This window comes from Mastigoproctus giganteus, chromosome 3, assembly GCF_048544385.1.
Source record: "Mastigoproctus giganteus isolate SK-2022 chromosome 3, ASM4854438v1, whole genome shotgun sequence".
NCBI classification, from domain to species: domain Eukaryota; kingdom Metazoa; phylum Arthropoda; class Arachnida; order Uropygi; family Thelyphonidae; genus Mastigoproctus; species Mastigoproctus giganteus.
This window is the reverse complement of record NC_143577.1, coordinates 214031824-214045349: the sequence shown is the minus strand read 5'-3', so window position 1 is coordinate 214045349 and position 13526 is coordinate 214031824. Positions and strand designations below refer to the sequence as shown.

The 13526-nt window shown below is 35.5% G+C and overlaps 1 protein-coding gene across 1 annotated transcript in view; it reads right to left on the bottom strand.

Annotated features, from left to right (window-relative positions):
- LOC150088670 (proline dehydrogenase 1, mitochondrial-like) overlaps positions 1-13526 on the bottom strand; it is a 228835-nt gene that overhangs the window by 50372 nt on the left and 164937 nt on the right. Inside the window, exons 8-9 of the mRNA XM_090369616.1 lie at positions 11005-11097; positions 411-557 (exon numbers count right to left, since the gene is read on the bottom strand). Of these exons, the coding sequence (XP_090225742.1) occupies positions 411-557; positions 11005-11097 (240 nt within the window). The remainder of the gene's footprint in view (positions 1-410; positions 558-11004; positions 11098-13526) is intronic.

The window sequence follows — 13526 nt, the reverse complement described above, 5'->3', positions numbered from 1 at the left end:
TTTTATTCCTTATCTAGTTTATAATCACCTATGCATGACATACAAAAATTCAGTTATATTTTATCTATATGAATCTTTAGTATTACACAGACAGTAAAATTATATGAATAAAAGTTAATGTCTACTTCTGTGCAGCATAACGTGCAACATAGTTTATCTACTTTGGTTCAAGAAAATAAAAGTGAGCAATATTTTTCTATACCTGTTTCCAAATTTAGAACCTTTCTAAATGGTTTCAGCACCTAATTTCCAATCCTTTTGAAAATTAATCACAGGTGTTTTCTAAATTTAAATATTGTAACAGATTTGAATATATCTTAATTTTTATTTTGACTGAAATCAAACCATTAAAACATGTGGTATATTTCGCAACAAATTTTTACCATCAACAGTTGAAATGTATACATTACCTTTAAATAGCACTGATAAGTGTTAAAAATTATGGCTTTGTCCTTGTTATATTTCCTCATTAGTTCCGTTGTAATACGGCTAATAGCTGGTTGGAAATATGATTGTTCTGCATCAATCATGATACGAATATCACTATCTCTGGCTACCTATAGCAAAATTAGAGTTAATACAATTTATTATGGGAAATGAAAATGTGGTTAAAGATTAAATTTAAGATTAAAATTTAAAAAAACATTTAAAGCATGAAATAAATACAGCAAAATAATTAATGCTATTGATAGGTTTATGGGTAAGGCAAGGAGCTTTTTTGTTCCTATGAGCCTCAACCACCCCTATACCAAAACGAGAATAAAGAATAAAAAATAAAAATAAACATAAAAAAGCAAAATAGCAATAAAGAAAGAATAAATGTACAAATGAACAACACTAATTGCCAGACAGATTCTCACAATGATTGCCAGTTTCAGAAATTAAACATTGAAAATTAAAGAACAACTTTGGAAAAGGGTTGGTGTAAAGAAAATCAAGTCACGTAAAGCCCCTAAAAAGTTAGAAGTGAATGGAATGAACAGTGCACATAACCAACAGGTCTGAATTAAGAAATAAAACATTCTTTTAATTTTTTATGTAGTACACATTGCATAAAAAGGCTGATTAGTTACTTTAGCTGATTGGTAAAGGATCAAATTACTAGCATTTTTGCCTTTGTTCATTTAATTTGCTGCTAACAACAACAAATCATTGTCCATAGTAGAATGCATAACAAGGAGCCACATGAGGGCTTGAAATTTCACCTATTTTAAGCATGCTTTTATTTCTTGATGCAGGCAAACTTCAAATTGCAGAATCTCTGTAACTCATGATATTATCCTTCCATTTTGATACAGACTACACTTTCAACATGTTAATACTTCTCAGGATGCTGATAAATAATATTAGTGCTATAAAAGACAGTAAAGTGGCATTTTGTATTTCAATTAAAATTACTCAAATACACCATGATATAAATAATAATTCATGATCCAAGTGAAAGGGAAACTTGCTGGCTGCCAATCTCTTTCAGAGATGGCATCGATCTCATACCCTTCTTCTTGAGATGCTATGTGTGTGTGTGTGTGTGTGTGTGTGTGTGTGTGTGTGTGTGTGTGTGTGTGTGTGTGAGAGAGAGAGAGAGAGAGAGAGAGAGAGAGAGAGGTTGGCAACTAACAAGTACCAAGTTTCTCCATCCCTAGAATCAAATTTTTTTTTTGGCATTCATCCAGTCCAGTGTCTATCTAGTCCTCCCATGTAATTTGTATTTCATATTTTTTTCCTTTCAGGACGTGCATACAGTATGCAGGTTTTCTCCTGTGTATCATCTTTATTAATTAAGAGGCTAAAGGAAGCTTATATAAATATTGAGAGAACAAAAAGGTTATAAGAGTGAGAAGAGAAAGGTGCAAGTTAAATACGGAAATAGGAGAAAGATACTAGAACAAATGAGCAAGTATAGATATTTGGAAAGCCAAATGGAGGAAAATACAAAGGGCAGGAAAGAAATAAGAATGGCAATGGGTAAAAAAGCTTTTGAGAAGTGAAGAAGAATATTATGTAGGAGATTAGCGATTGACTTAAGGAAAAGTTGTAACCGCAGAACAATGATGAAGAAATGTAAGTTATTTCCATTATGCACAACAGACAGATTATTCTATGAGCAAACTGCTTGATGATAATTTGCAAGTTTCTTGCCAACAATATGATCATGACTTGTTTTGCATGAGTGACAAGTAGCAATCATGCATAGAGCACCGTCGTGAGTGTGTTAAAGTGAAAAGAGAATGTGGATTAAAAAAAAGGACATGGGGATATAAAAGCTGGCTAAATGGTGTATTTATGCAGAGATTTAGAGGGCTAGATATTAGCATTCATTTACATAATGAATTAAATTTAATGAATTTATTAATGCTTAATCTTAAAACTTAGTGAAACTATAATGGGAAAAAGTCATGGCAATTATTTTTGCTGTAAAAGCATAATTGGAAAATTCTGATAGTTAAACAGGCACTCAACCACTGATATATTCAGTGGTTGAGTTATATTCAAAATTATAGAGATTATAGTATACGAACCTTCTATGATAACTAATGGTAAATAATGTCTCTGCATGAAATTAAAGTTATGAAATTTAAAAAGATATTAGCAGTTAAGGCTGAATCATGGATATAAGCTGAACATAAGCCCAAGCTGTTACACCAAATACAGAATGACCCACACAATCAAACTTGTAATGAGTAATGTGTCTCAACCTTATATGAAAGCTGTGTTGCTAGCATTTTTGACTGTGAGGGTAGTTTACCATAAAAAAGTTCCGGAAGGACAAACAATTAATAGAGTTTCGTATTGAAGTTCTGAGATGCCTTTGTGATGCAGTTTGACCAGAAAAGGCATTACTCTTTTCTTCAGAGACTGGTTGCTTCACCATAATAATGTGCTATTTGTACAGAGTTTTTTGGCCAAACACTGAACTGCTTGAATCTGGCAATCTATGATTCACCTGATATGGCTACATGTGACTTTTTTTTTTTACTATCCTGGAAGAAGGGTGAGAGAGGATGAGAACACACTGAAAGAACATAGATTGGATGAAGTATAAAGAACAAAGCATAATATGATAGCTAAGCCTTGAGTGATTTATAAACTGGCTTTTCAGAAGTGCTTCCAAGAGTGGGAAAATTGGTGGACTAAGTACATTACCTCAAAAGGGGTAATGTGCATAATACAAAGTTTTTGAACAACCCTTGTATTATGCATATACCCTCTAACATGACAAGTGACTCTTCCTGCAAGTATGATTCAACACATTTGTATAAATGCAAATATTCGATACTAAGTTACAAAAGTAATATTAGCAATTTTCTATGCAATGCTTTGCACTCTTTCCTTATACTCCCCTGAGAAAAAGGCAGTCAGGTGACATCTGGAAAGTACAGCAACAAAAGATTCTTGCTTATCATAATGCTACCCAAGAAATTCTATTGAATGTCTCCATTGTTTAATTTACAATATGAGCATTCTCTCTTGATGAAACCATGAATTGCATTTGTCAATCTTCAAAATGGCAATAAGCTGCTAAATCATCACTCAATAATTCTGATTTACAGTTTCTGTGAAAAGATACAAATTTGGGAATTCTAGCTATTGACACAGATTACTTAAATAAAACCAGGCACACAAAAAAAAAAAAAAAAAAAAAAGTGGGAAATTTGTTTTGAATAAACCTTTCAAAATGCATTTTTTATTTATCTAGAGTTTTGAATTCTTAAACCCTTAACACATATATGGATGGATATTTTTGAGCATCTATACAGTATCACCACTGAAAGAGTGTCCAGCAGGTGACTTTCTTTTGAGTAATTTTATTGGTGACTTTATACATTTGCTGATGCATCAAGTGATCAAGAATCACTTCTGTTAGCACTGATAGACATCCAATTATTTTGGGTTTATATTTTGTATATATATCTCATGCAATTTATATTCAAATTCCTCTTGGCACTGTTTAAAGAGTTCTGATGAGCAAAATAAGCTCTACACGAATCCATATCTCTGTTTTGTAAATGCCATATTGTAAAACTGCAGTTCTGTGTAGCAGAGATTGAGTGGGTACAAACATGCAAGTCAAATGGCATGTTTATGAAGGATTCAATTAACTGAATAAGAAAATTTCTTATTCCTTTTAGCATGCGAGTTCATGGAATGCTTTGAGTTTACTGCCTTTCTCTTTCCACCACTCCCACACCCAACTAGAGTGACTCCAAGTATGAATGATATTCATGTGATTTGGAAATAAGGAAGATCCACTGGATGTGTTCTGTTTTTACCTCAATAACCAGGATGTCAACATGAAATTGTTTCTAGAAGTGGAATACATTCCACTTCCTTCCTGGTTGCCTCAGTAATACCAATAATCAATAAATTATATATTCAATAAATATTATATATTATTATATTATATAATATATATAATTATATATATATAACATATATAAAATATTATATAATATATACATCAAACAAAAATACAGTCTACGAGAAAACAGACACCAGTTATGTAAATTTTCAATTTTCTATTATGTGAGTTGGAGGTAAAAAGCTAATATAAGCTTGATATATGGAATCCGGATGAAAAATTAAACATTATCAGCAGCATGTTACATAAGAACAGTTCTCCCAACTTGTATTTTCCAATAAAAAGCAGAATTTAAATATTGGAAATACAATGTATTGTAAAATGCATTCATTTTACATTCTACTTTTCGTATCCCCCCTCCCCCTTTTACCATATCCCTTATGCTAAAAGAGGTGTTTTTGTTTCCTTGTGTATTCCAATGAAAACATTACTAAGAAACACACAGGACAAACTTGACTACCAGCTCGTGTTAGCGATAAGAGTCCAAAATTCAGGAAGGCCGAGGCTTCACACGTCTGAATATTGTATCAACCCCCCTTTTACTGTTGTCGCTACGCGAGATAAGCAGTCGTTAGGCTGAAGGCAGTTTACCAGTCCAGAAAAATATGAGCTTTCGCTCTCTCTGGCAAATACGGGTAAGTTTATCGATCGCGTTGGCGTGAGAATAAGGTGCCCCCACCCTCGACCGGACACCGGGGGTTGACGAAAGTTCACGCGATAAGGTGCATAATACCAAGAGGGTGGCAGACCTAGGGGCAGTAGGAGGAGAGAATATCAGTGCGACAGCAAGAGCTGGAGAACGTGAAGTCAAAACGGAGAACAAGCAGCTTGGGAGTAGCAAAGAATAATTGCGAGCTAAGCAAGGAAGTCTAGGTGAGAAGATAGAGTAAGGTAGAAAAACAATGGAGAGACCGACCTCGAGCCCCGTAAATAGCCGATGGAGTCGGCGTAACTTCGGTAAGTTCTAATTACTCCCTGCAGTTGTGCATAAACTTTACTCCTCATTGAATATGATTTATTATGCTAGTATTGTTAAGTATAGAATACCCTAATACTGCTATCTTAAATAGCGCATCATTCACATTGTCGGTTTCACAAATTAACGATAGGTAAAGTGATGTATCTTATAGCGCGGTATTTTAGTATTGACACCCACTATGTTTGTATAACCTTTATGTCATATGTCAGTTCTTGCCTGAGATGAAGTACCCACACGAAGAACACCTATGTGAGGAGCCCATTAACTTCCAAAGATCAATAATGCTAAAAACTCTTAAATCCATGAAAGCAGTTATATTAGTGTAACTAGATGATTTAGGATTTGCTTGTCATTGCCACTAGGGCAGTAGTTATTATACATGTATTAGTTCTATAGTAGATTGTATTAAACTATGTTTTGTTTAAAAATATGCCTCAGACCTATCCTCTATTCACACGACGATCAGTAGATATTCAGGATTAGATTAGATTCAGGATTTGAATAGAACTGTTACCGCGGGTACTCGAATTTCTACCTATAATTGGAAAGAGTTTGAGTATTATCACAACGCCCTGGTCGAAGCTGCAGTCCCTATTCCCTTCCGTTGAATAGGGTTACCGAGGGCCGAGACCATTGTCCTAATATAAAAAACCCACTAGACAGTCACATGAGTATACTGGGGTTATGACAGAACAAGTGACTAAGGAAGGAAAACGTCCCGCTATACAGACGTGTTGTCCAGAGGAGCCCGAACATAATAATAATAGTAAGAAGTAATAAAACAACAACCCAGTATAACAGTATACAAAAAGAACAGGCAGGGTTGGGGCAGGGGGAAAGAGTTATGCTCTTAGTTAAGGAGCACATAAAATCTAAGGCAGTGCATCCAGTTGACAGGGGGGGGGGGCAATGCAATGCTGAGTCAGTTTGATGTAACAGAAGCACTGGGAAAGCAAAAATGAGATTAGAAGTGTATTATAGACTTAATGACTCTGATGAGTACAAAGAACAGCTGTACAGAGAAATAGAGTGGGTCAGTAAAGCAGAATATCATATAATGGGGAATTTTAACTTTCCAGATGTTGACTGGAATTTGCGGGTTGACACTCAGACTAGCATATAGCAAGGAGCAAGACGTGGATTTACTGAATGACTAGTTTTACTGGATTTCACTGATTTATTGGTTTTCTACAGCAGAATGTTGTAGAGGCAACAAGAGGGAGTAATACTATTGATCTGATTATCAGCAGTGATTATTCATGTATTAAGAATCTGCATATAAAAGAACCACTAAGTGGCAGTGATTGCAGTGTATTGATTTGGGATTTACTTAAAGATGTAACTACCATCAAGGGTAAAAGGAGGGGTTATTGCTTTTGTAAAGGTAACTACAGTGGTCTCCGACAGTTTTTAAATTCTATATAGTGAGAACAACCAATGATGTTACCATCAGCAAATTCTAATTGGGAAGTATTCAAGGAATTAATCATAGTTGCTACTACGCTTTTCATGCCAACTAAGAAATGCTCTTCAAGGAATAGGTCTAAATGGATGTCAGATGAATTGATGAGACTCGTCGTAAAGAAGTAAAATGACCTCCTATGTGATCAAGTCACAAAGGAGGTCAGGCGAGTGAAGGTAGATTATGAGAAATGTTTGGCAAAGGATGCAAAAATAGCAAAGATTTCTTTTACTTATGTAAACACTAGAAGGTGGTGAATCAAATTGGTCCAGTCAATATTATTGGTTTGACTGTAGATGATTCTACTCAGGTTGCTGACAAACTGAATGGGTATCTTGGATCTGCATTCACACGAGGAATTTTTTAAGGAAGGGGTGCTGGAGGTTTATCAAGCTCTAACAGGGAGCTAAATGATTTTATAATGACTGAGAATAAAGTGGAAGAGAAATTGTTGATGTTAAACACAAGAAAGGCACACCTGGGTTGGATGGGATCTATCCAATTATATTAAGGGAGGCAACCCTTAGCCATAATTATGAAAGCATCCTTGGATTCAGGTGAGGTCCCTGTAGACTGGAGATGTACAAATGTATCCCAATTCACAAATGAAGGATCACAGGGTAATGAGTAATTACAGACCTGTTAGTTTAACTTCTGTTCCAGGGAAAATAATGGAGTAATGCACGATCATCTAGGCAAGGCTGCAATTATACTTCAGACAAGGCATGGAATTGTTAAGGGGAAATCCTGTTTGACCAATTTGATTGGATACTACGAGGTAGTATTAAAGGAACTGGATGCAAAAAATAAATTTGATATCATATACTTCGATTTCAGGAAAGCTTTTGATACTGTTACACATTAAAGGCTACTGTACAAATTGGAGCAGTGTAGCATTAAGAGCAAGTTGCTGCTATGGATAAAGTGATGGCTGAGGGGGAGAAGACAGAGAATGGTAATCAATGGACATTTCTCTTTGTGGATTAATGTTAATAGTGGAGTCCCATAGGATTTGGTGTTGGGTCTGTTGTTTTCTATAATTATCCATGATATTGATGAAAGCACATCAGGCGTATTGTCCAAGTTTGCAGATGATACAAAGGTTGGCAGGGTGGTTAATGACAGTATGCTACTGCAACAGGATTGTTTTCTATATTGATCAATGATATTTATGAAGATTGGTGAGTGGAACAAAGGGTGCTCTTACCAAGAAAGGCTTAAGTTCTGCAAACTGCAGCATCTGGAGGCTAGGCACCTCTGAGGTAATCTCAATGAGGTGTTTAAGGCTTTGAATGGGTTGAGCAAGCTCAATGTTGATGGGATTCATCCTCTTGCTCAGACCACAACGAGGGTGCACAAATTCAAATTCAGGAAGGACAGTTGCAGAATAGATGCGCGGAAGTTTGCCTTTAGCCAGCAGGTGGTTGATTGCTGGAACAGATTTCTATCTGTTGTTGTGGAAGTTGATAGCTTAAATAAATTCAAGGAAGAACTAACAAGACAAAACTATTAGAGGGAATAAATAGGTAAAATGGGAGGTGTCTTTTTTTTGCTGATGCTGTATAAGCTTGCTTTCTCACATCATTTGCCAATGCTAATTAGCTAAACTCAGTCTTCATAACATTTCAGTTTATCTCTTTCCTGAAAGTTACCTTTCAGGAAAGAGATAAACTGAAAAATTCCTGACGACCCCCCCCCATTTGGAAACCAATGGTGCAGTTTATGAAGCGTTCTCTCGGCGTGGGAAAGCTCATTTAGGGCACATAATTCAATTAAATACAGGAGAGAACATCAAAGAAATGAAGCGAGAGTTTTACCACCTGCCCCTTCACAGCACCTAGTTTTATTTCTCAACATAGCATCTTTTCCTCCCCGTTCTCATCTTTCGTCATTCTCCTTCCCCCAACAATTTCTTGGTTCCTTTCGAAGAATTCTGAAGGCACTTCACAGCTGATAAGCATCCAAAGCCACTTTAATATCCTAACAGGCACTTTCAGAATCACTTCTTCTAGATCAGTGTTTCCCAATGAGATAATTCTGAAGTTTGGTGGGGAGGACGTAAGAGGACACTGAGGAAATATAAAGCTGTATTTAAATCTAATATTTAAGAGTGGTAAAATATACTAATAAATACCGACCCTGCTCACTTTTCAAATCAAAGAATTCTGAAGGCACTTCACAGCTGATAAGCATCCAAAGCCACTTTAATATCCTAACAGGCACTTTCAGAATCACTTCTTCTAGATCAGTGTTTCCCAATGAGATAATTCTGAAGTTTGGTGGGGGGGATGTAAGAGGACACTGAGGAAATATAAAGCTGTATTTAAATCTAATATTTAAGAGTGGTAAAATCTACTAATAAATACCGACCCTGCTCACTTTTCAAATCAAAGAATTCTGAAGGCACTTCACAGCTGATAAGCATCCAAAGCCACTTTAATATCCTAACAGGCACTTTCAGAATCACTTCTTCTAGATCAGTGTTTCCCAATGAGATAATTCTGAAGTTTGGTGGGGGGGACGTAAGAGGACACTGAGGAAATATAAAGCTGTATTTAAATCTAATATTTAAGAGTGGTAAAATCTACTAATAAATACCGACCCTGCTCACTTTTCAAATCATATTTAAAGTTATGTGATCAGTTTTGTTGTAATCTTGTTTAAGTACTTATATAACTCCCAGTATTTGGTATTAATAATATTTAATAAGATAAATAACATTGCAAAACATGTTCCTGCAAGTTGTGAATGTTCTTCAATTTCATGCTCTCCAAGTGTTGGGAAAGCCAGCACATTATAGATCTTTTGCTTACACCACAAATCTTTGATAGTTATGAGAAACTTCTAGTCTGTTTCTTTGCAATTATATAGATACATTCAATTTATAGATTAAAACTAGTAAAGAATTTGATTAAGATTGTGTATGAAGAGCACAGACTCAATCTGTACATAGCATTGAACAAAATAATTTTGCTACTTAGTGCATCAATCTGATATTGTGGAAGCACTCTGCCATGAGCAGCCACGGTATTGCGCTACTCTAAATAAAACGCACTGCTCCATTGGAGAAGTATATTGCTGTTTTATTTAAATTGTACCACTATCAAGGTCCAAGTTTTGATTCTTTTTTTGGGTCTCATCAGTGGACAGGTGGCCACAAAGACCTGAACAACCCAGTGATGGAAATATGCGGGAAGGTGCAGTAAACAAAATAAATTCAAATAGGAAAGCCTTATGTCAGTGGCACACAGTTTAAATAAAACAGCAATAAAATGCAAACCAAGGCATCTAATGGCTGAGTGCCTGCACAATATGAGATCAACAGACTAAGTAGCAAACGTTTGCTTAACACTATGTACTGAATGAAGTTATGCCCTTCAATACAGCCCTTGCAGCATAAAGGTTAATGAAGTCAAGTGGGTTTATGGCATAAACCCATTTGACTTCATTTGATTATAGAGATTGTAAAGATCTTAAGAAATTACCAAAATAGCGAGTGCCTGTAATAATTGTCTATGTTAAGCATATAAAGCAAAAAGATTTAGATAATGATACACTTATATTTTATTTGCCTCTTGGTGGGTTTTAACAAATGTTTCTCTGTTGTAACCTATTTATAATTACTTTATATCTCGAAGCCTTTAATATTTAAGAAATTAATGTTTAATAAGTAAAATAAGCTTTAAAAATACTCTAACATGCAAAAAATATATAGTCAAACCACTCAAATCTAGAAACTTTGGGACTTGATCATTGCCAGATTATGGAATTTTCCGGATTTCGGGTGGTCACATCACAGTCATTAAAAAAAAAAAAATAAAATAATAATAATAGACCTAACAATCTTTATTTCTATGATATTTGACATTCATATGCAAATCCTAACCCTCCTGTTCCAATAATGCCTGATTTATGCAATTTAATTGTTCCCTTTAATTCTGCACTAGAAAGTTTCCTATTTTATGTTCTCTTTATCTACTTCCTTTTCTATCCTTCTTACTTTTCTATTACCTTATAAGCTTGGAAACCTAGATATATACTGCACTTTATCAAGCAATGCATTCTTCAATTTGCACATATATTAACTTATAGTACTGTATTCCAAACAATAGGATTTCAAAATAGAACTTCAATATAAAAATGTTTTTGTTCATATAATGCACAGCACAAAAGAAGTAAACTGAGAAAACAGAACCCACCCACCCGAGCAATATGATGGAGTCTTCTCATCATGTTCTTAAACATTTCTTCTTCCTCTTCTGTGAGAGCTGAAATAATGGGCTCCATTTTACCTGTCTAGAACAAAAAAAAAAAAAAAACGCATAGACAATTTTTTAAAAATAAAACTAACAATGCTATAAAATCTTACATTCTGACAGTATATAAACATGCAGATATATATAAATATATTATTTTTTAAATGTTTAATAATTCCTCTGAAAAGTAAAGTTATAAAAATGAAATCTACAAGAACATTGAGAATAATAGTAGTAGAGGCATGTGATGCAAGAAAGCAAACTTATGGCATCAGCCAAAAAAAAAACAAAATCCCATTTCACACCATTCCCTCTAAGAGTTTGTCCAGTTCCTCCTTGAATTTATTTAAGCTATCAATTTCCACAACAACAGAAGGAAGTTTGTTCCAGCAATCAACTGCCTGCTGGCTAAAGACAATTTCCACACATCTATTCTACAACTGTCTTTCCTCAATTTGAATTTATGCCTCCCTCAGGTTCATAATCTGAGTGAGGAAGAATCCCATCAAAATTGAGCCTGCTCAACCCATTCAAGGCCTTATACACACCAATTATATCACCTCGCAGGTGCCTAGTCTCCAGACACTGCAATTTGCAGAATTTAAGCCTTTCTTGGTAAGAGGAGCCACTCCGTTCCCCTCACCAATCTTGTTGCCCTTCTCTGTACACACTCAAGCAACTCTACATCCTTTATAAAATGAGGCCTCCAGACCTGTATGCAGTACTCAAGGCATGGCCTGACCATTGCCTTATACAAAGGGATAATCACCTCCTTTTGATTGATTGACTGATTTACAAGTTCTTGGTGCAAGAGCTACTGTGGCTAAAATGCGCCTTGAAGGTTTTATACGGCAGTTCTCTTTGTGCTTGTTTTTTGCTGGAAATACTTTCGAAGGATCAAGAAGTGTTATCCCTTAATACAGGGATAACATTTGATTTCATATTTGGTTATAGAAGTTTATTTCCTTGAGGAACTGAAAAACATCTGTTATATTTTCCGATATAGTTTTGAGAGTGAGGGAGTGGTGCTTGGTTATTAGATCTTTAAAGTAATTTCAGCGCTCTGCTACAAATACTGGACAAGTAGGACATAGAGGGAAATCCTCTCCTCACAAGAGATAACAGTGGCTGAAATGAGTGTGTCCTATTCTTAACCTTGCGAGTATCACTTCGTCACGTTTGTTTTGTTGTATGCCAGATTTCCATGGTCAGAGCAGATTTTTAAGTTGATGCAGTTTATTGGTTAAGACATGCCATTGCTGTTGCCAGTGATGTATCCCACTGTGATCAATAACTTGTTTGTAGTCGGAGAAAGGGATATATTCTGATACAGAAATGATGTTGTTGTTGGCTTCTCTAGCAGCTCTGTCTGCTTGTTCTTTACCACATATTCTGACATAACTTGGGATCCAGCCAAATCTAATATTATGACCTTGTTCTAGGAGTTTTGATACTCGGTTTTGAATTTGTTGTTGTAATGGATGTTTTTTGGAACTGATATTTTGTATTGCCATCATGGAGCTAAGGGAATCAGTGAAAATAATGCTATCTCTGGAACTAGTATGTTCGATTTGGTTTAGCACTAACATAATGGCTTGCAGTTCTGCAAGATTGCAGTATAAATGCTGCAGTCTTTTCGGAGTTTTTGGGCCAACATGGTGTCTGAAAAGTAGACTGCCGCTCCTACATGAGATTCAGTTTTTGAACCATCTGTATATAAAAAGCAGTGATCTGAAAATTGTGACTGTAAGCAGCTGTTGACAGTTTATATGAGGAAGTGTTTGCTTGCTCTAAAAGTAGAACAAAAAGTCGCATGTAGGCAGTTTGATTATTTTTGGTGGTGGTGCAGACTGCTTCTTCAGTGGAGTGATATTATCCAGGTTAAGATCTCTGCTGAGGAGAAGGATTTTTAATCTCATGTTTGCAGGTTTATTGATTCTTTGTTGTTGTTGATAATGTTGCTCCCATTCTGATAATGCAAAGTTTTAGAGATCTTCAAGTACCGTGTTAAGAGACTAGTAAAGGATAGTGAATGCTTAGAAAGTGGTACTCACCTTGAATTAATCTGCGATGGCTTACTTAGGCAGCGTGGTTAATATTTAGGTTGAATTGTTAAGTTGAATAAAATTAAAGGGGGGGGGAAGTAGGTATGTGTTGGCTGAGTTAAAATAGGCGCAAGGAAACAGAAGCGTATACATCCAATCCTTGGTTGTCATTGAAGTAAAGAAGCAAAAGAATAATTGAAAACTAAATAGGTAAATACGGTGAAGCCAATAGTCGTTACGAGGACTTTCGTTGGTTAAAACGTCTTCAGTTGGCAATGTGTGGAGAGTGAATGCACATGGTATTTAAGAAATAAATTATACTCTAGTGATGCCTTTTTTTGACATGTGGGAACTTTAATCGCGAGAGGTTCCAAATTGGGGAAAGATTGAAGGGGAGTTTGGAATTTAGAATTTTAAGGTTTGA